The sequence below is a fragment of the Equus quagga genome, chromosome 17 (assembly GCF_021613505.1).
Source record: "Equus quagga isolate Etosha38 chromosome 17, UCLA_HA_Equagga_1.0, whole genome shotgun sequence".
Taxonomy (NCBI): Eukaryota; Metazoa; Chordata; class Mammalia; order Perissodactyla; family Equidae; genus Equus; species Equus quagga.
The window spans coordinates 47610801-47633293 of record NC_060283.1 but is presented as its reverse complement, the minus strand read 5'-3'; the positions used below and the strand labels follow the sequence as shown (position 1 = coordinate 47633293).

Below are 22493 nucleotides of genomic sequence, written 5' to 3'. Positions count from 1 at the left end.
TCCGCTGCTTCTAATTATCGTGGATGGCTCAGAGCTGTCCATATGGTCCTCCAGGATATGGACTCCTTCTGGCTCTGTTGCGATAGAAGAGTGTCTCAAACTTGACCTTTGGAAGAATACTTAATATTTACAGCTCTAATCTGAAAAACTGGAGATAAGTGATATGACCTTCAAATGACATTGGGCCAGAGTTTATCAAATCCTTTAAAGACCTCAAGGTCGGAATACCTATAGCCTGTGTACTCAAGGCCAAAACTTACTTATGGGGGGTGGTATGTGATGTCTGGCAGAGACTAAGGTCAGTGGTTTTCACACTCATTACTGAATTGCTCTAAGGGGATGTTACAGAGAAGGATGGGGGGTGGGAGGTGGGAGTGTTCTGGCCTGAAATAGGGGTTTCCTGGGCCCCTCCTCACTTTCAACGAATTAGTACAGACTTTCAATCTTATATCATTTTATATAATAGGCCCTGGGATGAAATTTTATTTAATGGGCCTTTCCCTACTTAGAAGTTTTTTTTATATATTGAAAAGCAGCTGAACTAATCCTACTCCATCCTTTGCAGCTGAGGCCATTGAGGTTCAGAAAGTTGAGTTGACTTCCCCAAGGTCGCGCATTGTTTTGGCTAAAAGCTCTTTCTTGTATTCCTGCTTTGAAAGCTCAAAAGCTGGGCTGGCTGCCAAGTCTGCTGGGCATTCGCTCCTCTGCCGTCTGGGTCAAGCTTTTTTATAGCCAGTGGCGCTGACCTGGCCATATTTCCTTTGCATTTAGGACTCCTCCGTGTGTGTTTGGAAAACAAAACACTATTCAGGTGTTCAGGGGCAGAGCTGAGTCAAGAAGTCATATATTCGCAGTGTTCTTTCTCTTCCATCATGCAGTTAGTCTGTGTGGCTTGCTCTTTTTCCTGATTTATTTATGCATTGAAGGCAGCCTTGCAGAAAACACGGAATACTCTGGTGTCGGCAAAATAGAGCAGCTCTTCTCAGACCCAAAGCTCAGTATCTGAAAACCACATTTTAGGAGGATGTGCATTTGAGGAACTTACGACCAAAAAGGGAAGATGGCACTGGAAAACTGAGAACACTTTTTTTTTTTTAACTTTCAGGAAAATAAACCAATAAATAAAAGACACAAATGAGAATATCAGTGAAGTTTTGCAGTTAGTAATGATGGATGTGGGGGTAATTTCCATCTTATCATCCCTTGTTTACTAGAAACTTCTTCATTTGGCTTTGCAACAGATGATAGACATGCTAAGAAGTACTTCATTTCTAAAAGCTTTCTACATACCTAGGTGTTCAATGCCTTCCTGATCTTTTGTCTAAAAATTTAGCTGCTAATCCCTGCCGCCTGAGTCTGTGCCCTAGAGACACGGCCCACAGTCTGGACTGTCTGCCCCTTGTGCGCGGCCAGGTCTACAGAAATGTCGAAGTAGCATTCTGGGACCTGGTTTCCTTTCCATCAGCCTCTCCCCTTCTTCTTCTCCCTGCCATTCACTTCACCTACCATTTCTACTTCTAACCCCTGTCTCTTTTCCCTCTAATTGTTCCCGATGGGACCAACACCTACCCTGGAATTGACATTCTTATTTCCAAAGATATAGTAAAGTCATACACACTGAGATCTCCTATAGGAGAAACTCAGATTCTTGTTCTGAAAAGCCATCTACTTAACTGCTTTATTTAGGTATGTATAATTCCCAAGAAGTTTTGAGGCAAATATTGGCTCTCAAACTACTTCATTACATAGACAGAGATGTTATCTGAAAAATCCTTTGGGTATCCTTTTACATGCCGATATTGTAAGTTTCACCTTTGCTTCTCCTGTCCCTGGGAAAATTTGGAGAACATTTAGCTCTCCCCCAAAAAGGAGAATTCCTGAGGGATATAAAAAGCATATTTAGAGATGTTAATTAGTAATCTGTAATACTAAAGCAGTTTGCCGTCATCCTTGACAGTCTTTTCAATTATCTACTTGGATAAAGATGTTGAACTTGGTCTCAGGTAAATGTCTAGGGTAGGGAAATGGTTCTTGCTGAGTATTTATAAAGTCATATAACACTTGAGTACCATGGAATGACACCAGGGTTTGACCCTTGTCAGAGTTTGGGAAAAGTTGTCCTTGTAAAGCTGCAAAGCAGAACAGATTACCAGGTGGGTGGGAGCTGTCAGGTTAAAAGAATTAATCTTTGTGTAAAAAGGAGCTCTTTATAGGGATGCCTCAAGGTCGAGCAGGTTGGATGTTAATTTACAAAACAGAACCTGCAGAGATTGTCACCTTAGGTAATGAGAGAGAGAGGAGTTTGTCACTTATTTATTCTTCACAGTCTCTTGTCCTTGTTTGTGAATCCAGCCATAATATTTTGGCAGAGGTGAAACTGTACCCTTCCTTATTTAATTCATTTTGTGCATTATTGTCTTTCCTATTTAGGTTGGATCTATTGCCATTCTCACTCACTTGAATTCCCCTGGAGGTAAAGTTCATCTTGAAGAGAAATGAACTTTCTTTAGTTTACATCATGTGCTCACCCCTGACTAGTAACTTTCTCCAGGGTAGTACCATGCACTGCTTGGCTTGAGGCTGAATCTTGAGCTTCCCGTGACTGGGTTAGACGAATCCAGATGCAGCTCTGGAGCCGAGGGTGGTGTCAACTACTTCTGAGTCACAGGGCTTTGTGGGGAAGGTAGAGACGCTAGAATAAAATCAAGGACCTCTTAGAGGGGAAAAGGAGAGGAATACATACGTGGGAGGCAGTCAACAGTGTCAAATACAGACGTATTCTTGTAATTTCCAAGGTCATCTTTTTTTATTCCTTAAGTATAAAAGTACTCTTGGCCTTTTTCAAGGCCTCAAACATAATAATTCATTTATTCTTTTAAAAATTAATTCCCCCAAATTATACTCTTTGCCCCCCCCACCCCCCCCAAATAAGAGCTTCTGGAAGCCAGGTGTCATGTCTGGCTCATCTGAATATTCGTGGCACCCAGCACAGCCTCTGGGTCATCATAGGCAGAGAATGAATATTTGCAGAATAAATACATGTAACTTATTCTCTGAGTAATTCCAGGATTCAAGGATTTCAGACTTTGCGTAAAACAAAACAAAACAATCCAGACCTACCAGAGTGTTGACATAGTCATAGGGCCGCATCTTTTCCTCTCCATTTTTGGTGTTGGCATTTTACTTCGATTATTTTTTTTTTATAAAGTTTATGACTACCATAAGTAGCATTAAAATTCTACTTTTTAGATTCATTTAACAGAGTGACAATGTTTTTGTTTTTTAACTTGTTACTAATTTACCGTAATTTAGGGTGTACCATATTTTTGAATAGATTGTCTGCTTATTCCTGTGTTAACCCCCTTAAGTCTTTTTTTTCCTGCTAACTACCAGGAGAAGGAGGAGGGAAAGGGTGATAGAAGATGGGAGTGGATTTTAGCAGGCATTTACTGTAAGTGTTTCTTACACCGTCTCTGTAGTGGCTTGACTTGAGTAGTCCCATTTAAAAGATAAACTAAAAAAGCTCATCAGCAAATGATTTTTCTAAAGTCTTAGTTATCTATTGCTACTACAACAAATTACCACAAACTTAATGGCTTAAAACAACACAAATTTATTCTCTTATGGCTGTAGGGGTTGGAAGTCCAAAATGGTTCCTGTTTGGCTGAAATCAAGGTTTCAGCAAGGTTGCATTCCTTTTGGAGGCTCAAGAGGAGAATCCATTTTCTTACTTTTTCCAGTTTCTAGAGGCTGCCTGCATTCCTTGACTCGTGGCTTCTTCCTCCATCTTCAAAGCCAGCTACGTAGCATCTTCAAATTGTCCTCTGACTCTTGACCTTTCTGCTTCCTTCCACCATTTTTAAGGATCTTTGTGACTACATTGAGTCACCCAGATACTCCAGGATAATCTCTCCATCTCGAAATCGTTAATTACATCTACAAAGGCTCTTTTGCTGTGTAAGATGGCAGCATATTCACAGGTTCTAAGGATTAGAACATTGGATTAGGATATGAACATTTCTGGGGACATTATTCTGCCTAGCTCAGTCACAGATCCATGCCGTCTCCTAACAGTTTACCTCCCTCGAGTCTTGAGACTTCTGTAGACACAGGAAAAAGATTTTGGCTTTTTTTGTCTGTCTGCTCCTGGTATTTCTGTTTTAGATGTTACTTATTTAAGTTTATGGAGAAGTAATGTCTTCTGTGATTGTGTGGATGAATTGTGGTTAATAGATGTTCAACAAGGATGTACACTAATAGTGATGACACCAGAATCATGTAACGGGAGAGGCACCAGCTTGGCAATAGAGACCTATGAGTTTTAGATGGAGATTTTCAAAACTTGCCCTATGGTGGCATGTTCAACGAACTCACAGTATTCTAACTTTTCTCTTTTAGGCTCATGTACAGAAGTACATTGTAAAGAATTATTTCTACTATTACCTATTCAGATTTTCAGCCGCCTTGGGTCAAGAAGTGTTCTACATCACATTTCTTCCGTTCACTTACTGGAATGTTGATTCTTATGTATCCAGAAGACTGATCATCATATGGGTTGTAAGTATGATTGTTACTTATGAACCACTGCTATTTATACAACAACTGTCTGCTTTGGTATTCAAGTACTTTGCACATATGTTGTTTTGTTGATCACTTAGAGTTGAATTTTTTTACCTGGTGTACTTTGGAAAAATAACAAGAAAAATTAAAAAGCTATGAAGACAGCTTGTTTTGTTTTCAAAACCAAACCAGCCTGTGGATTTCATGTACTTTGGTGCACACCTTCCTGTGGGTGCATAAAGCTAGAAGAGGGGAGAAGTGATATGCAGAAAAGAGAGGACCTTTCTGAGAACCCACGAAGGGGCATAAAATGCATCTTCCCCAGAGGCCCATTTTAGTAAAATTGGATCAAAAACAGAAACTAGAAGCAGTTGACTATAATTCCAAGTGGTATTAAGTGACCAGTCTGTATTCATTGGAGACATATATAAGGCAGGTCACCTTCCTTGAGGGAACTTCTAGTGTAGTGGGGGCAGCTGGCACGTGCACAAAAACCCAATGACGATTCCAGGTGACGAGGTAGAGCCCTTTCTCATGTTTCGCTTGAGACCCCATCATTTAACTTTGTTCAGGACCAAAGAAGTTCTAATTTTTTTTTAATTGGGGAAGATGTTGGATATTTGCGAGGCAGCAAGGCATGCTGCAAGTATATAGGCTTTGGGCTCAGATAGGCCTGGGTTCAAGGCCTTGAACCACTGCACTCGTGTGTGTGCCCTTGTCCTAAGTCTTGCCTTCCTCAGCTGTAAAATGGTGTTAATAATGCACATCTCCCAGAATCATCGAGAAGATGGACGGAGTATGCACAGAGCTTGGGGCCTGGCAGGTGGGACGACTCTCCAAGTCGCTACTTGAGCATGATAATTAACGCATCGTGACTAGTCCAGGAAGACGAAGGAGTCTTAAAGATGAACCGGTTCAAAGGTCAAAGACTGTTTCCCTGGGAGAGTGAGCTTCAGGGACAAAGCTGCCAGCATGCTGTTTCTGTAACTTAAGGTTCTGCACTGAAAGCAGGTTCAAAAGCGCTTGGTTGTGTGGAAAGGAGCTGGGGTCCTCTTGTGGCTGTGCTCAGAGATGCTGTGTGAGGTTAAGCAAGTGACTGCATCACTCCTGGCTTTATTTTTCTCATGTATAGAACGAGTTAGAGTGGTCTTGCTCAGGAGCCATAAACTCGAATGTTCTCAAAGGCAGGCAAGAGAAGTAAAACGGTCAAGTCCTGGGCTGGGAGAGGTGGCGAGGGTGGGGGTGTCCATGAGGATCACAGTGTGGCCACCCAGGGGCACCAGGGAGCAGCTGCCCTTCGGCTCCACCTGTGACTGCCATGAGGCGAAATGGGCCGGAGTTGCCAGATGGGATTTTCATGTGAAATCTCCCAGTTTTTAAATGTAGGCTTACATTTTTAAAACATTATGTGCCAACTGAACAAAGAATCCTTGAAGTCCAAATTTACGAGGCCTGTTTGAAGTCTCTAGCCTAAAGGACGGCTGAGTTCCCTAGGGTTATGATTATTTGGCCCTGAACTCTTCCTGTTTTCTCCTTTGCTCTCTAAAGCTACAAGCCACTTTTTCCTTTCCCCATCCCTGTCTCCCTGCGAGCCCTCTTCTGAACTCTAGCGTCTGTCTGAAAGTATGATCCGAGAATCTGTAAAAGCATATGCATCTTGCAAAAGGTGAATGTTAATGCAATTGTCCCTCTCTCTTTCTGAAGTCACCTTCCAGACCTGCAGAGCAGTGACATCCATAGGAGCCGTGGGGGTGCGTGGGGGCGGGGGGGGGGGGGAACAGGGAGCATTCCTTCTGTTCTTAAGATTTGAAAATGCCTGAAAGACCCATAGTCCTTGAGTTTCTTCCCCTGCCATTTATTTTCTGAGATATAAAAAAAATTTCTAACTTTTGTTGGAAGTTGAGTTGGGGAGTTGAGTGGGGCAAATGATGTAAGGTACTTTTAATAACCTGGGAGTACCTTATGAGGGGTACAGTCAACTCAAAGCCGATTATCGCCCCCACTGGGGGTGGAAAATTTTCCTGAGGGGCAGGGAAGACCTTTAGACCTGATGGGAGGCCGTGGTTAGGGGATTCTCTGATTGTTATCATTGCTGGTTATTTTACGCTTTGGAGTCCTCATTTCGACATGCTCAAAGGATTTTCTGTTTGAGGTAGAATTACCAGCCTTTTGTCAGAGAGTGAGCAAATAAAATCTTTGCCTGAGAAAGGAGAGAGCAACCTTTGAGGATGCAGTTTGTCCTGAACTTTGGAAAATGGGTGCATGGCTGGGTCCACAAGGCCCCCATGCTGAGAGTTACATATTCTGTGTGGTCGGCTGTATCTGTAAGGCAGTGTGTGCATTCCTGGCAGTTCCTGGTGGAGAGAATGGAGGCCATTCCAGGGAGAGAGAGAGAGGGAAAGATTGACAGATAGAAAGAGAAAGAGGGAAACATTGACAGATACAAACAGAGAGAGAGATTGAGAGGTAGGAAGAGGGGTGCTCTGAGCTTGGCTGCTGAGGTAATAATGAGAGATGCTTGTTTAGGCTCCAGAGTTGAAGGCGGACGAAGGGAAGGGAAACTCCTGGTGGGGTTGGGGGTTGGGAGGGAGGGGGGGTGGAGGAGGGTGAGGTTCTTCTGGTCAACCAGCTTCCTGCTGAGGCAACCTCTCTCCTGTAACGGATAGCTCTAAATTAGTGGCTGCCTCTTCAAGGGGCAAGGATTAAGAAATGTTAATTACATAAGGGGCGGAGCTTGAAGTCTTGTAACTTTAAACATCTTTTCTCACCCAAAATTCTTTGGAAGGCAACCGCATTCAGGAGTGCAAGCCTCTTGTCAAATTTTATATTAATTTGACAATTGTCATTGGATGAAGTCCCCACAGGTTTTATTGCCTTTAAAAATCATTTGTTATGTTAGGGATAACTCATGTTGTCTGAAGCAGCTTAGCAGAATTCATGGTTATATGAACTGCTTTCTCGTCACAATCATAATTGTTGTTCCCCTCTATTGTACATCTTTTATTGCTTTGATTGGCATTTATGTTCATTATTTTATTTGATCTTTGTAACAATGGGTTAGTATTATTTTCATCATTTGATAGATGGACATAATAATACTTCAAATAATAGCCATATCATATGTTGAGCGCTTAGTGTATATGCCATTCACTGTAATAGTGTTTTACATATTTCTACCTCGTTTCATCCTGCCAGCAATTCTGAAAAGTGATTCCTGCCAGCCCATTTCACAGATCAGGAAACTGATGTATAGAAAGCTTGAGTAACTTGCCCAGGATCACATTGGATTAAGTGGCAAAATAGATTTGATCCTGTCCCCTAAAGCCTTCTGTGCTAGAGAGGGTCGCCATTGTTGTTCCTTAGAGCACAGCTAAATGACAGGAAGATCATTCACTGTCGATTTTTTTTTTTAAAGAGATGTTAAAGCTGAGGCTTTAAGCATTAAAGTGACCTGCCCAGTGTTCTCATCTATTGTTTATTTGCGATGGTTGTGTTTCAGGTTTGCCTGTATGGCATTTATTAACTCTATATCCTACTTATGTGTCTTTTATATACCTTTCTGGACAAGTCGAAGGTATTTTATCCCAGAAACTTTAGATAAGCTTTTGATCAATTAGCTGAAAGATATCAAGCAAGTCGTTGTTTCCCTTTTCTGTCACTTAACAAGGTTTTTAGCCTATCCTTGGACTCAACAGAATCTTTGACCTTGGGACAGAAAAGGCAGTGAATGGGTTATTTAATTAGATGCTCATAAAAGGCTTGTAGGTAGTTCTTCAGAAAGAGCCACAGTCCCACCGAGTCATTATCTGATCTCTTGACTTCCATTTTGGCCTGGTGACAGCGCCACCAAAAAATAAAATAAAAGCTTTAGAGATAGTGTTGCTGTGTCTTAAAAAGATTAGAGGCAATTTCATCGAAACTCCATGATGTTCAGCTTTGTAACATGAAGAAAAATCTCACTCACTCTTTGCTAAATAAAGTTATTCTCCATTTTGTTAAATAGCCATGCAAATATTGATACCACAGCTGATCCTTGGGGGGTTCATATTTTCTCCGTTCTTATGATATTTTACTTATGTATGTCTCTTTTCATAGATGTTTCATAGCATTCAAGATGAGATGCAAGAAAAAATGAGAAGGTAGATAAAATAAAAATTAAGAGGAAAACAGATGGAATAAGTGAGGAAGGCCTAGTCGAAAATTAAAGGTAGCTTGCTGATTCAAAGTTGAGCCATGAATTTGCTTTTAAACTTTGTGTTGACCAAACCAAAATGAAATTAGATTATCCACTAGGAAATAACAGGCTTATTCCTAAGAGAGGAAACCTTTTCCTGACACATAGGATTGACAGAATCGTTAAGGCCAGTGATATATATTGCTAAGTTATTTCTCTAGAACTCTTGTTTGCTATGAATACCTCTATCACCTGTGCAAGAGTACTCGTTTAGACTGTTTCCCATAAACTTTTGTGTGTTCTCATTTTCTAATCATTGCTAACTTAACCAATGAAAAATGGTATCTCAGTTAATTTTCATTTCATATATTTTTAGTGAAGATCAAAACATTTTTCAGATTTTTATTAGCCATTGTATTAAATCTTTTGTGAGTTGTCAGTCTGCCTTTTGAGTATTTTTCGAAAGGGCTTTAATTTTTTAATTGATTTTCACCAGTTGTTATAAAATGATATTGAACTATTGACTTTCCATGTCTCAGAGGGGATGTGTCTTTATACATAAGATTTGTAGAAGTTCACATCTTTGAGAAATGGTATCATCAATCATGACCTAAGGAAGTCTTTTGAAATTGAATTTCAATGCTTTTTCTTTGCCTCTTCTTCTTCTTTTTTTTTTTTTTGCTGAGGAAGATTTCACCCTGAGCTAACATCTGTACCAATCTCCCTCTATTTTGTATGTGGGTCACTACCACAGCATGGCCACCAACGAGTTGTGTAGGTCCACACCCAGGAACTGAATTTGGGCCACAGAAGTGGAGTGTGCTGAACTTAACCACTAAGCCAGAGGGCTGGACCTTGAATTTCAATGTTTTCATGCTGGGTATTCACTTTAGTTTGGCCATAGACCTCACCACTCCATCTTGTCTTACCCTTTGTGACCTCTCTAGCCCATTTAAGGCATTTGAATTTGGGACTCCAGTCTTTAGACACTTATTGTTTCTGGCCTGCTGTTTTCCTGGCCATAAAATAGCTTACTCAGGGGTGACCAGCCCTTAGAAAACCTTGTTCACGCTGCCTGAATTTCAATAAGGTTAAAATTTGTCTTTGAGTTTTTTCTTGCCTTTTTTCCCATTTGTAAAAAAACTTCTAACCTAACATCAAAAGGTATATTTGCCACCATTCTAACCATATCTGGTTATTTTTAAGTAATTCTTATCATATCCCAAACTTTCTTACAGTTTGTCTGATTGTGTCGAAGGCCCTGGTTGCTTCTGAGGGTTCCCAGGCAAGGTTAACCTCTCTCCTAATAATTCATGGCTTTTGATGATTTTCCTGATTGGAAGCAAGGAGTGTATATGGGGAGAGAGAAAGGGACCACTTCCACCTCCTTCTGCAGATTTGAGGTTTGGTTGTCATACCTGAAAGGGATACCAGGCTGATGTTTATAGGTAGTGATTTGTTTTCCAGAAACAGAGACCCACTCAAACTAGCTCAGGAAAGGGAGGATTTTTTGTAAGGTAACAGGGACTCCCATACGAGCCGGCACCTCACAGGAGCTGATGCCAGGGAACAGTTTGGTTATTTGCTGCCAGTCAGCTGTGACTCCACGTTATCTGCTTCTTTACCGCCTTTTGCCAACTGATAACTTGTCAACTGTCTTTGATTCAATTTTCAAGACAGTCTGAGCCAGCTTATTGTGTAGCACGATTCCATCCATCTCGGGCCAGTGCATACATTGGCCGTACTTGGTCCAAACAGCTGTGTGGAGGGTGGGGATAGACAATTAATTGGGGTGCAGAGCCATGAGCCAGGCTGGACTATCAAGACTGGGACTGTAATCCTATCAGGGAAATCTTGCTCCAGGGAATTTGTGATTCTGGCCTGCAGTGTCCATAGCTTTAAACTGAAAGGACCCCACTGGAGGATCCTTGAAGGCGTATAATGTGGTCATGAGTCTTCTTTGTATGTTTGCAATGTGGCACTTAAAAGAGGTCCATCCATGACATGGAGTGAGTAAGAAAAGAGCCAAAGTTGGGCGGTATAACATTAAAAAATAATAATAAATAGAAGGCATGTCGTTTGTTTTGCAGACTGGACTCTAATTTGGCTTTATTTATTTTGTCTTCTGTTATGAATCCCCTCAACATTGGACAGTACATTGGAAATGCATATCAAATCCATGGCTAAATAATTGTTAGATTGCGTGCTGTTTTGTATTCAACACGATTAAAGGAACGCTTTAAAAGAAAATGCTTAATAGCTTGGTAAATATAAATTCCGTTTTTTTTGTAGTGTCAAAGTCCTGGGGATAAAGGAGCCATAAGGGCCTTTTTGCAGGCCCATCTGTTCCTACTCTTCCAAGTCAAATAAACAGGCTGGAGAGCTCGACTAAAATAATGGATTTCACATCTCAGTTTCTTTTCTCTCTCTTTTTTTTTTATTCTTCTCCCCAAAGCTTCCCAGTAATAGATATATATTCTAGTTGTAGGTTCTTCTGGTTCTGCTATGTGGGACGCCACCTCAGCCTGGCCTGCCGAGCAGTGCTAGGTCCGTCCCCAGGATCCGATCCAGCAAAACTCCAGGCTGCCGAAGTAGAGCACACGACCTTAACCACTCAGCCACGGGGCCAGCCCCTCTCACATTCTAATTGTTGAAAGCCAGCTAGGTGATACCTACAATATAGAGCAGACCCCAAATTTACATTTAAACTATGCCTGTGCTCTTGAGGGTGTTGAACTGCTGTAGAATCTAGGGTATGATTTTGTAAAACAGACCCCATAAATTGGTTGAGGCAAACTTTGTGATAACATGTCAAAATGGAGTCGTGTCTCTTTGGATGTGGGCAGGCTGCCATCTGGCTGTCTCACAGGGGAGCCTGGAAGACCCCGTGAGGGAGGAGAGGGAATAAGCCTGCCCCATCCCTGTAATTCACAACCCTTAGACTAGGGTCAATTTTAGTGCCAAAAGATGACTTTAAATGTGATTATCTCCTAATCCTCTGTTTAAGCCACTACCACCATTCACTTCAAAAGATTGCCCTGCTTGTTAAATTGGTTCTTGCCTGAGATTAATGAGTCTTGAAAAGGACTCAACAATGGCCAGATTGTAACCCTCAGCTAACTTGCATTGAATGAAATAGAATCAGGCGTCAGGATTCTGCCCGGTTCCTCTGAAGTAGAATCTTGTAATTTAGCCCTAGTTAAATATTAAGTCAATGTCTCTAGGGGGGTGGTTGTGCAAGCTGTGTTGGTTTGGTTTTGAAACACAATAAGGAAATGTTTTGGTTTTAGTGTAGATTAAAAAAAAAAGAGCCTGCAAACCGGGCTCGTGTGGTGAACAGATAGCTCTGGATGTCTCCGGTTCTGACCATCCTTACCTGAAAAATGGTTCTCCTGCCCTCTCTGTGTCATGATGATCACTGGAGGATGTGCCCGCATTCTTCCCTAACTCTTCTGTCACTGCACCCCGCACTGCTGTGCCTACTCCCAACCCCCTAAGACTGCAATCCTGGTTTTGGGGTTTTGGTTTGTTTTGGTTTTGATTAAGTAGAACTGTAATCTTCCCAGATAGAGACCAGCACCCCCTCCCCGACCCCCTCCTCTTAGCATCACTTCCAGTGCGGCACCTAATTTATCTCATAGATGGGTGATTACTGTAAAGCTTAGCTAGGTAAGAAATTGTTTGAAACACCGGCGTCCTGGAGGCAGGGTATGTTTAAGGATGAGATTAGGTTGGATCTGCTAAGATGATGTGAAAAACTAAACATTTCTTCAAAAGCAGAAACCCAGTTTAAGAGGCAAAGCGTTTATTTGGGATCAAAGAATTGCAATTCAGGGAGCACCAATTCAGGTAGAAATCCAAATAGTGTCCCAATTACAGGAGAGACGCTCAGGGTTTTTATGGGGAAAAGGGAAGAAGATGAGGTGAGCTGTATTAAAGTTCATTGGTGCTAGACGAGGTAAGGCTAGGTTTGTACTTCATTGATTGGTTTGAGATTCAGTCATCAGGCAAAAGGCTAGACTTGTACTTCATTGGTTGTTAAGCAATTCCGTCATCAACAAAGACCAATTTCATCAGTCCTTACAGACAGGATATTCTTGTCCTTACTGACTTCTCGGAATGCTGGTGGTTTGGTCCAGTTTGGAAGACAACACCAGAAGTGCAAGATGAGTCCTCTGAAATGGCTCCTCCAGCTCTATTTTAATATGGCTCCACTCGTGTCGTCTTTCACATTTCCTACAGAGTTCTGAGATGAAGCTAGTCCTCTCCTCCCCCTTTGGTTTTATTGTAGCTTTTAATGTCTTATCAAGAAAAATAAATAGCATTTTCCAAGTTACATCCAGACCCAAAACCAGGGAGCATCCTGGCAGGCAGAGCGTCAGGAGTTGTTTCTCTCTGAATTCAGCAGAGTCAGGCTGGGACTTAGGGCTGAGGCTGCTCCCTCACTGCCTGCAGGCGAGTCAGTCCTTATGAGAAGGAGCTAATCAAGGGGGGGGGGGGGGGGGGGGGCACCTTTCTTTCAGATGAAACTTTCAAATAAAATCTTAACAGCTCTCCGTTTTTTTAACCAGTCAGTTCCATTTGCAAAGCTGCATTCTGGAATGGATATGGTCCTCATAGCGGCTGTTGACTGAGCCACCTCTGCCTGCCAGGTGCTTTATAAACAAGACCCCCATTTCACAGACGAGGAAACTGAAACCCAGAGGTTAAGTGACTTGCCCAAGAAGACACAACCAGTCGATAGAATAGGTGACATTCACACCCAGTTGTATCTGCAAACCCTATCCTTTCCACTGCATCATCTTACCTCAAACAGCTGAACTTTACTTTTTTTCCCCTCACTCCAATTATTCAGAAATGTGCTTGGCCTCTTCTGTTGGAAAGACTCCATGTAGCTCACAGGCTCATTTGCAGGTGCCCTGTATGTACGGCAGCCCCATGTCACAGATTTCCAAGACACTCGCCTTCCAATTCTCCGTGCTGGGGTGCCTGTGAGTACCCCCGACTTGTCAGACTGTGTGTCCCAGGTTTTTTACACTTAACCAGAAGGCCAGGGCATTGCCGGGACCTAGAAGAATGGAGCAGCTGCCTGCTAATCTTGGGGGCTTGTCATTCCCGGCCCACAGGGCCCACACTCCACTTCCTTATCCTATTTTGCAAAGCAGCCAAGTGGAAAGGAAGGAGTGAGGATAAGAGTGGGCCCTTTGTCCCCATTAGGAGGTGGAGATTTGACCTGAAGGGGATTATCCTTGCCCGAGGAGAGAAAACCTCCTGGGGAAGGAGACCATTTTTCTTGTCAGTGCACCTCATACTTTCCAGGCTTTTGGCCACTAGGTGCCTTCATCTTCCCTGCATTCCGTGCCCGGCCAGCCCTCCTGTGAGGGGCGAGGAGCCTTACATTCCTCAGAAGCTCTCCTGTTGCTTTTGAGGGTTGAGAAGAGTCCCCAGTCCTGGGAAAGCGAAGGAAATGGTTTTATCACTTAAGTGCTCTACCCTTTATAGCTGGAGAGGCCATGCTTTATTTTGGCCTCTGGAATTTTCTAGAAGCTTGAGAGCTACTAGACAAACCTAGTCTTAGTAACATAATGGCTGTCATCTCTCCTCTTCCCTCTCCTTCCACCAGTGCAGCACGGGGCCTTCCCCAGGGGATCCTTTTGTAGCCTCTTCTCCCCTGCAGACAACATAGGAAGCCCTCTTTAGTCAGAGGCCCTGCCTCCAGAGACCAGCCTTGACCCATTTCTTTCCTCCCAGGCCCAGCTGCCACCAGACGCTAGTCAGGCCCTTTGGCTCTGGTGGCCTCAATGGGCTCACACATGGTGGCCAAGAGGCACTTTATTTGCCTCGGGGAAGTTGAGCCTCTGCCATCTGAGGGTTACTCCGGGAAACTGAGGCTTCCTGGCCGGACTCTGACTCCAGGGCCCCAGCCCTCCCTCTCTGGGCCTCCCAGCCATCCCGGCCGTCTGCTGGTGTCCGAGGCCCACCCCAGCACTCTCCTTGCTGGGCTAAGGCCAACTCACATGCTCTTACCTCCCGCATGAGGTGGAGTGAAGGGTCTTAAGTAAATAATTTGCAAGGAGCCACAGTATAACTGCTTATGAATAAATAATATTCTAAAATTCATAAACGTAAGCCACATGTGGCTGTGCCGGCACAGTTCGACTGTTGCTCAGAAGAGCAGCGCCTCTGTGCCGGCCTTCAAGATAGTGGCCGTCAGTGATTGCGTCCTGACTGTGTGCTAGACACGAGCCTGTGGCCTTTCTAAATGCCACCGAGTGAAGAACAGGCACTCTTACTATACTCATTTTAAATGCCACCGAGTGAAGAACAGGCACTCTTACTATACTCATTTTAAATGCCACCGAGTGAAGAACAGGCACTCTTACTATACTCATTTTAAAGGGGAGGAAACAACGTGAGGAGGCCGGCCTAGCTGCTGGAGCCAGTCGGGAGCAGAGCCAGGATCTAACCTGTGACCATCTGGTTCCAGAATCCTGGCTTTGCACCTTTTCCCTTAATTTTGTTAAATGTTCTCCAGCTTTTTTGTGTTTTAAACATACTCGATTGTATTTTTCATTTTACTAGTAGTGAATCACAATAAAACATTGAGAAAGTAGGAAGAAAAAGTTCCCTAAATCCTACTTCATTTATTGATTTGAGGGTTATTCACCTTTTCCATCTGTTTGTCTGTCTATCTAACTCGGCGAAGTTTGATCCCAGGATACAGTGTGTTTGCTACTTTATGGGAAATGGTCTGGTAAGAGATTTGATGTACCTTGGAGTGGATGATGAATCCATAAGAAAAACAAGGGAATGGGATTGGGGAAAACTCATGAATCTTAACATAACAGGAAAAACTGAATCAAAGAATGGTTTATTTACCTTAAGAATTAGGAGACTTGGATTTTGTTTTTTTTGAGGAAGACTGGACCTGAGCTAACAACTGCTACCAATCCTCCTCTTTTTGCTGAGGAAGACTGGCCCTGAGCTAACATCCATGCTCATCTTCCTCTACTTTATATGTGGGACGCCGACCACAGCATGGCTTGCCAAGCGGTGCCATGTCCGCACCCGGGATCCAAACCGGCGAACCCTGGGCCGCCGAAGCGGAACATTCAAACTTAATTGCTGCACCACCAGGCCGGCCCCAGGAGACTTGGATTCTAATCCAAGTGGAAATTGCTCTGCCTCTATTTCTGTTCCATAGCTTGTGTTTTAGGAGTGAGAGTAAGAAGCCTTGGTGGGGGGGCGTGGCCAGGCTGAGATGGGCTCACAGCTCGCTGGCTGTTACAGATGTACAGTCAATTATAGTCCAGAGTTTACTAATAACTAGCCAAATGGCATTTATCTCTGGGCCTCAGTTTGACCATGTATGAAACGTGGAGTTGAACAGAATGACTGCAGGGTCCCTCTCATTTTGAAAGTTTTATGGCTATAAAAATATTGATAGTGATGCATCTTTTAGGATATTCACTCTTTCTAATCAGATATTCTAGGTTATCAATGCATCTGGCCCTATAAGATTTCCCAAGGGTGACCACCACACACCTTAACTGGATTGGCTCCTGCCTGTTTTCTGGGGTCTCCCGTGATAGAGAGAGGGAAGAGTAGTTAGTGATTCTCTGTAAAAGGGGTCCTGAGGGAGATGATTGGACCCACCTGGGTCTGAGTCACTAGGAACCAGTGGGATTCAGGGTGGGTTCAGGGCTCTCCTAGTCCAGGCACTAAGCCATGATAAACATCAAGCACTCAAGTCTTGCTCTGAGCTTCCCTTTGTCTGTGTGTGTGTATGTGTGTGTGTGTACATATAAATTCATTGTTTGCATTGCATATACTCAGATTTAACTAGAAAAAGATGTTATGTTTTTGTTCCCTTTAAAATTAAATTTCTTCTGGCATTCACAGGCACTGAAATCAGAAGGGAAAAAAATGTTTTGTTCAGTTTGAAAATGTTTTTCAAATACATAGCAATTTGACTCTAGGGGCTGGAAAACGACATTCTGAAGGTTTTTTTTTTTTCCCCCAAAAACTCTAACTTGGAAATTAGCAAGTTGTGGGCCACAGTGAGCTTGCTTCTTTTAAACTGACTCTGGTAAACAAACAAAGACTAAATGAGTAAAATAAGAGAGCTGATTTCTTTTACGAGGCCATAACAGAAGGTGCGGGCAAAGGAGAAAATGAAAATCTGGATTGAATGCTAACACCGTGATTGCACACCTGTATTAGGGCTGCCACCAGGAAGCGAGCCCTTCCCAGCCTGGCCGTGCTCCTACCAGAGCTTCTTAAGCCTAGGCTATGTGAAATAAATAGACACTGAGCAATTTTCAGTGTTTGTCTGCATAACTGGGAAAAATATTTAGCAAGAAAGAGTGGACACAGGGAGATGGACTGAAAATCTCCGTTTCTCTCTAGCCAATGTAGACCACAACTTGATTATTTAATTAGAATTTATTTTCCAAAAAGGATCAAGGGCTCATTCACTTATTAAGCATTCCAGTCAGCCAAGTGTTCTTTGAGGCCTTGCCTGTTTGGGGGCTGCATTCAGAAATTTAAGCCTAAATTTGTACTGTAGAAAGCTTTTCAAATGTATAAGACTGGGTTTTATGCTTAAAATAAAAGTCTACTAATCTGCGAAGAATGTTTGACCCCTTCCCCCAGGGGGCGATCAAAAGGGTGTGTCTTTAACACTGAAGGGATTAAATCATTAAAAACCCTGTCAAGAGCCTGAATTTCAGAAAACCAGGTGCCTGTCTTTATTTAAAACATCTCAGCTTCCTATAAAAGGATGTTTAAGGCTGTGCTAATCCGTTATCTAGCTCTCTTAAGGAAGCTAATTTTGTGTAACCTTATAGTACATTCATGAGGAATGTATTTTAAGGAAAATTTATAAAAGGGATATAAAACTACTTAGAGCCCTTTTAGTGTGTCATCTTTAGGATGAAAACATAAAGAGCGATGCACGGGATGGACCTTGGTTCAGAAAATATGCTTGGTAAGTGGAACAGGGGTTTTGTGATGGAAATTCTCCTAGAAGAGCCAAGGTGAGTGGACCCCCACATCAACATGTAGGCAATGTGAAATACTCTTTTGAGGTCCCCTGGACAGTTTTCACCCTCTGCTACCTGAAATTCTGAGATTATGTGCCCTTAAACACTAGGCGTTGGTACAAACGAGAAGTCAAGCATAGTAATCTTTAGGCATCTAAAACATTTTCTGAATCTTGTGTTCTTGCAGATACATCAAGCTTAGGTCTTCACTCTAGTTTTTCTTGGGGCGAGGGGAGCAGGATGGAAACTATGAATTCATTCGTTATTGCTACTGTGGGGGCCTGGAATTGGCCACCCCAAGATATGTCTCTTGACATATGATGATTATTTGAGGCTGGTTACTTTGCAGACAGGAAAGCAACTGAAAAGTAGAATTTACTTACCCTTTGTTAGGAGACATTTACATTTGTAAGGGAAATCAACATCTGTAAAGGTGCCTCCCTCTATGTACCAGGAAGAAGAAAGGGGATGACCTTATCTCTAGAAACTCTTAATCAATGCAAAGGCAAGGACTTACATCTGCATAATAATCTTATTCCTGTTTCTGGTAAACTCCTGTAACTGACTCCTCCCACCCCCAACATCCTCCTTTGTCTTTAGCTGGATATGATATTTAAGTGGGGGCTTCAGCCATTTTGGTGAGTTGCTCAGCTTGCCTGAGCCTCTCCCATGTATACATGTTATAAAGCTTTGTTTAATTTTCTCCTGCTATTCTGTCTCATGTGAATTTAATTCGTTCTCTGGCCAGACGAACCCAGAGAGGGCAGAGGAAATGTCTTCCTCCCCTACACTACCAACACCTATTCCTAAACAATGTGTAGGTGCACCACAGCTGAGTCTGAAAATAAAGGAAAAGACGATTAAAATGTGTTTTTATGAGGACCAGATTGTAGGTGAGTATAATTGGTCTCATGCCAGCTCTTCATTGCTACTGTGAAAACAGCTGGACATGAGCAAACTCTGTAGAAATAGGATCTGTACCATTTCTGTATTTAAAATATGGTGTCGGGTGCACTTAAATAGGAAGGAAGAAGAGAAGTTCCATGAGTCAGTCATTGTTTCTAAAAATAATGTTTAAAAAAAGAAGCATGCAAGTCTACAGATGGCATAGCACTTCCAAATGTATTCTTAATCTAACATCAATTTTGTAAGATATTAATACCTACATTTACATCTGATGAAACTGAGCATGGATATTAATAACATCCAGATCTCATTCTCAGTCCAGTCCTCTTCTTCTGTGTAAGACCTAAAAGAAAGGATCTCTTTGGGACAAATGAGGAGTCTTTGGACCCAACAGGCTAGACCATAGGTGGTAGATGTCGAGAAAATATTCATGGATGGGAAAATGCACCCCTTATGAAAGTTCCAAGAAAAAGAATTGTATAATTAGTCACTATAAGATATATTGGGTAAATCCGAGTGGAATTTAAAGACATTTAAACATTCTGTAAAGATGACTCTTTCGGTTTTTTTCTTTTAATTTTAAAGGAAAGTTTGCACTTTTCTCTCAATGCCGAAAGTTCTGGCTTTGCGTAGTGTCAGTTTCTCAAAGTTCCTGGCAGCTTTTCTTCAGCTGGACCTTAGCAAAAGAGTTGCTAATGGTTCGAGAGCCTGAAGGGGTTGTTAATGTCAGAGCTGATCTTAAAGTACTTTCACGAAGCTCTTTTTCAATCTACACTTTCTCCTGCAAATGAAAACCTGATTAGATAAAACACTCAATACACTCTTGGCTTAAAAATAAAAGAAAGGAAAAATAGTGACCCTTGTGACCTTTACCTGAGCCCTGTGCTCCTGGAAAACAGAAACCTGGAAGATAACCCTCCCACCCTTTTGTGTTCCAGGAAATGGCTTACTACAAGGAACCATCCTTCCTCTTACAACTTAGACAAGACTCACAGGTGACCCCCTTGTTTCCTGTGACAGGGCCAGACACTAACCCTCCAATTCCCATTCTTTGTCTCATAAATGATTAGCTGAACTCCATCCCCACTGGCTAATCTGGACAAAATACCTGCTCCCTTGACTTGACCATGTTTTAGTTGTCTCTCCATCCCTAGACCCCTGAAATTTGACCCACCCTCACCTCAGCCAGCAGACAGCCCCTTCTGAGGATAAACTGATCCTAGAGTAAAATGTGCTCTGATCTACTGTCCTATGCACCTCCCCATCCCCAGCGACCATCTTTCTAGCCTGGTTCATTCCTCCCTATAAAAGAAAAGGCCCTTTCTGCCTAATCTTTGAACACACGCAGATCTCACTATCAGAGGGGTCTCCCTATTGCAATAGTACCATCCCCTCCACTTGCAATAATCCTTTCAAATAAAGCCTGTGCTTACCTAGGTCCAGATTTGTTTTTTGTTTGACAAAGACAATAAAGATGCACAGAGAATTCAACCCTAGCATACCTGTGTGGCCACACTATAGTTCTCACTTTCCAGTATCATTTGTGGCCAGATTTACTGTGTGTTTATTCCCCTTCTGCAACATACAATCTTTTGTATTGCAAAATATCGCTCAGGAAGGCATTTGGAGTCCTCCTCTAAACAAAGCAACATATGAACAACAAAGAAAGTGAGAAGAAGGAGTGTTTGTTTAGGGTAGTTAAATTCAGCATTGTAGGGGAGGAAGACATTTCCTCTACCCTCTCTGGGTTCGTCTGGCCAGAGAACGAATTAAATTCACATGAGACAGAATAGCAGGAGAAAATTAAACAAAGCTTTATAACATGTATACATGGGAGAGGCTCAGGCAAGCTGAGCAACTCACCAAAATGGCTGAAGCCCCCACTTAAATATCATATCCAGCTAAAGACAAAGGAGGATGTTGGGGGTGGGAGGAGTCAGTTACAGGAGGTTACCAGAAACAGGAATAAGATTATTATGCAGATGTAAGTCCTTGCCTTTGGCATTGATTAAGAGTTTCTAGAGATAAGGTCATCCCCTTTCTTCTTCCTGGTACAGAGAGGGAGGGACCTTTACAGATGGAGATCTCCTTTACAATGTAAATGTCTCTTAACAAAAGGCAAGCAAGTTCCACTCCTCAGAGCCTCCTTCCCCGTCCCAAATAATCCTCATGCCAAAGAGACATAGCTTGGCGTGGCCGAGACCAGTCCCCCACAGCATCCACTCGGGACTAGCTGAGAAAACTAGGTGGAGATCTAAAGACTGCTGCTCCAACCAAAAGCGGTTTCCTAACTTTAGTTTTTTAGGCCCAAATCACACACGTCAGATACAGCTATACGCAAATGGAACTACAAAAACACCTTCCCCAACCAGTTATTATATTATTTCTTGTGTTTCTCTCACTCTATGTATTTGAAACCAGACTTTCCCAGCGTTAATGAGAACCATTGGGAATTTGGTATCTAGTACCTTCTCCTCAGTTGTGTCTAGATAGTCCATCACCTTGTTTTATTATTATAGTTCACAAAGAATATGGATTTTAAAGAGTGCTATATCATTTTTAAATAATATGTAGAAAATCTATTTTAATTCTATTGGGACACCAAGGCTATTGATTGACTCATCAAATATGTGTTTTGCTTTATGTGCCAATTAATTTAGGGACCTTAATTTAGCCAGTTATATGATCAGGCCTGTAATAATGAATCATACAGTATTTTTTTCACGCCTGTAGTATATCTTAGAAGTTATGTATCAGAAGTTACACAGTATTGAAGAAGTTGTGTAGTCTTTTACATTAGATTTTTAATTACCTCCTAGAGTATTGGCTATAAGCTATAAATCCTAAGACATTTACCAATATAAGTGACTTGTTTATTCTTGTTCTCATGAGCTTGGTAGATCCAAAAAGCAGGACTTTTAAACCAAAACATCTAAATGATCTCCCTTAACATAGGGAGATGTGAAACAGAAAAGCTACAAAATTAACACAAGCAACTTAAAACAGTTCATGTCCGTTAGGTCTGTGCTTCTTAGACTGATATGTCTTCTACAGTGAGCAGAGTCCAGTTCTCCAGGGAGCCACGGTTTGTGCATCTATTCATTTAGTAAAGATTTTTATTCTCTCCTGGGCACTTGTAATTTTTTATTTCCAACATTTCTGGAAACATTCCCTCGGTTCAAGCCTGCATCATCTTTATTTTGTACTATTACATTAACCTTCTAATTAGTCTCCTTCCAGCTATTCTTATGACCGTCAAATTCCTCCTCCCCACAGTGTGTAGAGAGGCCAATCTCAAATGCAAGTATGACCAGGTGCCACTCTTTAAAACATACTAATATCCAAACTCCTTAAATTACCTAGAAGGCCTTTCACAATCGGACTGCTGCCTAAATCTCTGCCTTTAGTCCTCTTCCTATCTGTTGTCTTCTCTGGAATCACAGAACCACTGATGACCCCCAGTCCCTGCGTTTCAGGCATAGCCGCACGCTACTTTATGGTTCCTTCCTAGTGTTGCCACAGGCTTACGTGATCTCTCACTTGCTCTGCCTGCTGTAAGTCTCAGCACACGCGTTATCTCTAGAAAAGCTGCCCTGAGCCTTGTATCTGTGTTTCTTACCAGATGATTCTTTATTGTTCCTTGAATCTGGCACGTAACAGCAACTCAATACATAATTATTGAGTAAAATAAATAAAGGCCCTTTCTACAAAGATGATTTAAGACAAGTCCTCCTATGGGGACAGACATGTAAAGAAGTAATTACAGTTCAGGGTACTGAAGATACCCTGGAAAAATCTACAAAGTACTA

At 42.2% G+C, this 22493-nt stretch overlaps 1 protein-coding gene across 2 annotated transcripts in view; it reads left to right on the top strand.

Moving 5' to 3' along the window:
• SGPP2 (sphingosine-1-phosphate phosphatase 2) overlaps nucleotides 1–22493 on the top strand; it is a 122392-nt gene that overhangs the window by 42974 nt on the left and 56925 nt on the right. For both annotated transcript variants that reach the window (XM_046645013.1, XM_046645011.1), the window contains exon 2: nucleotides 4399–4557. In XM_046645013.1, coding sequence (XP_046500969.1) covers nucleotides 4399–4557 — 159 coding nt within the window. The remainder of the gene's footprint in view (nucleotides 1–4398; nucleotides 4558–22493) is intronic.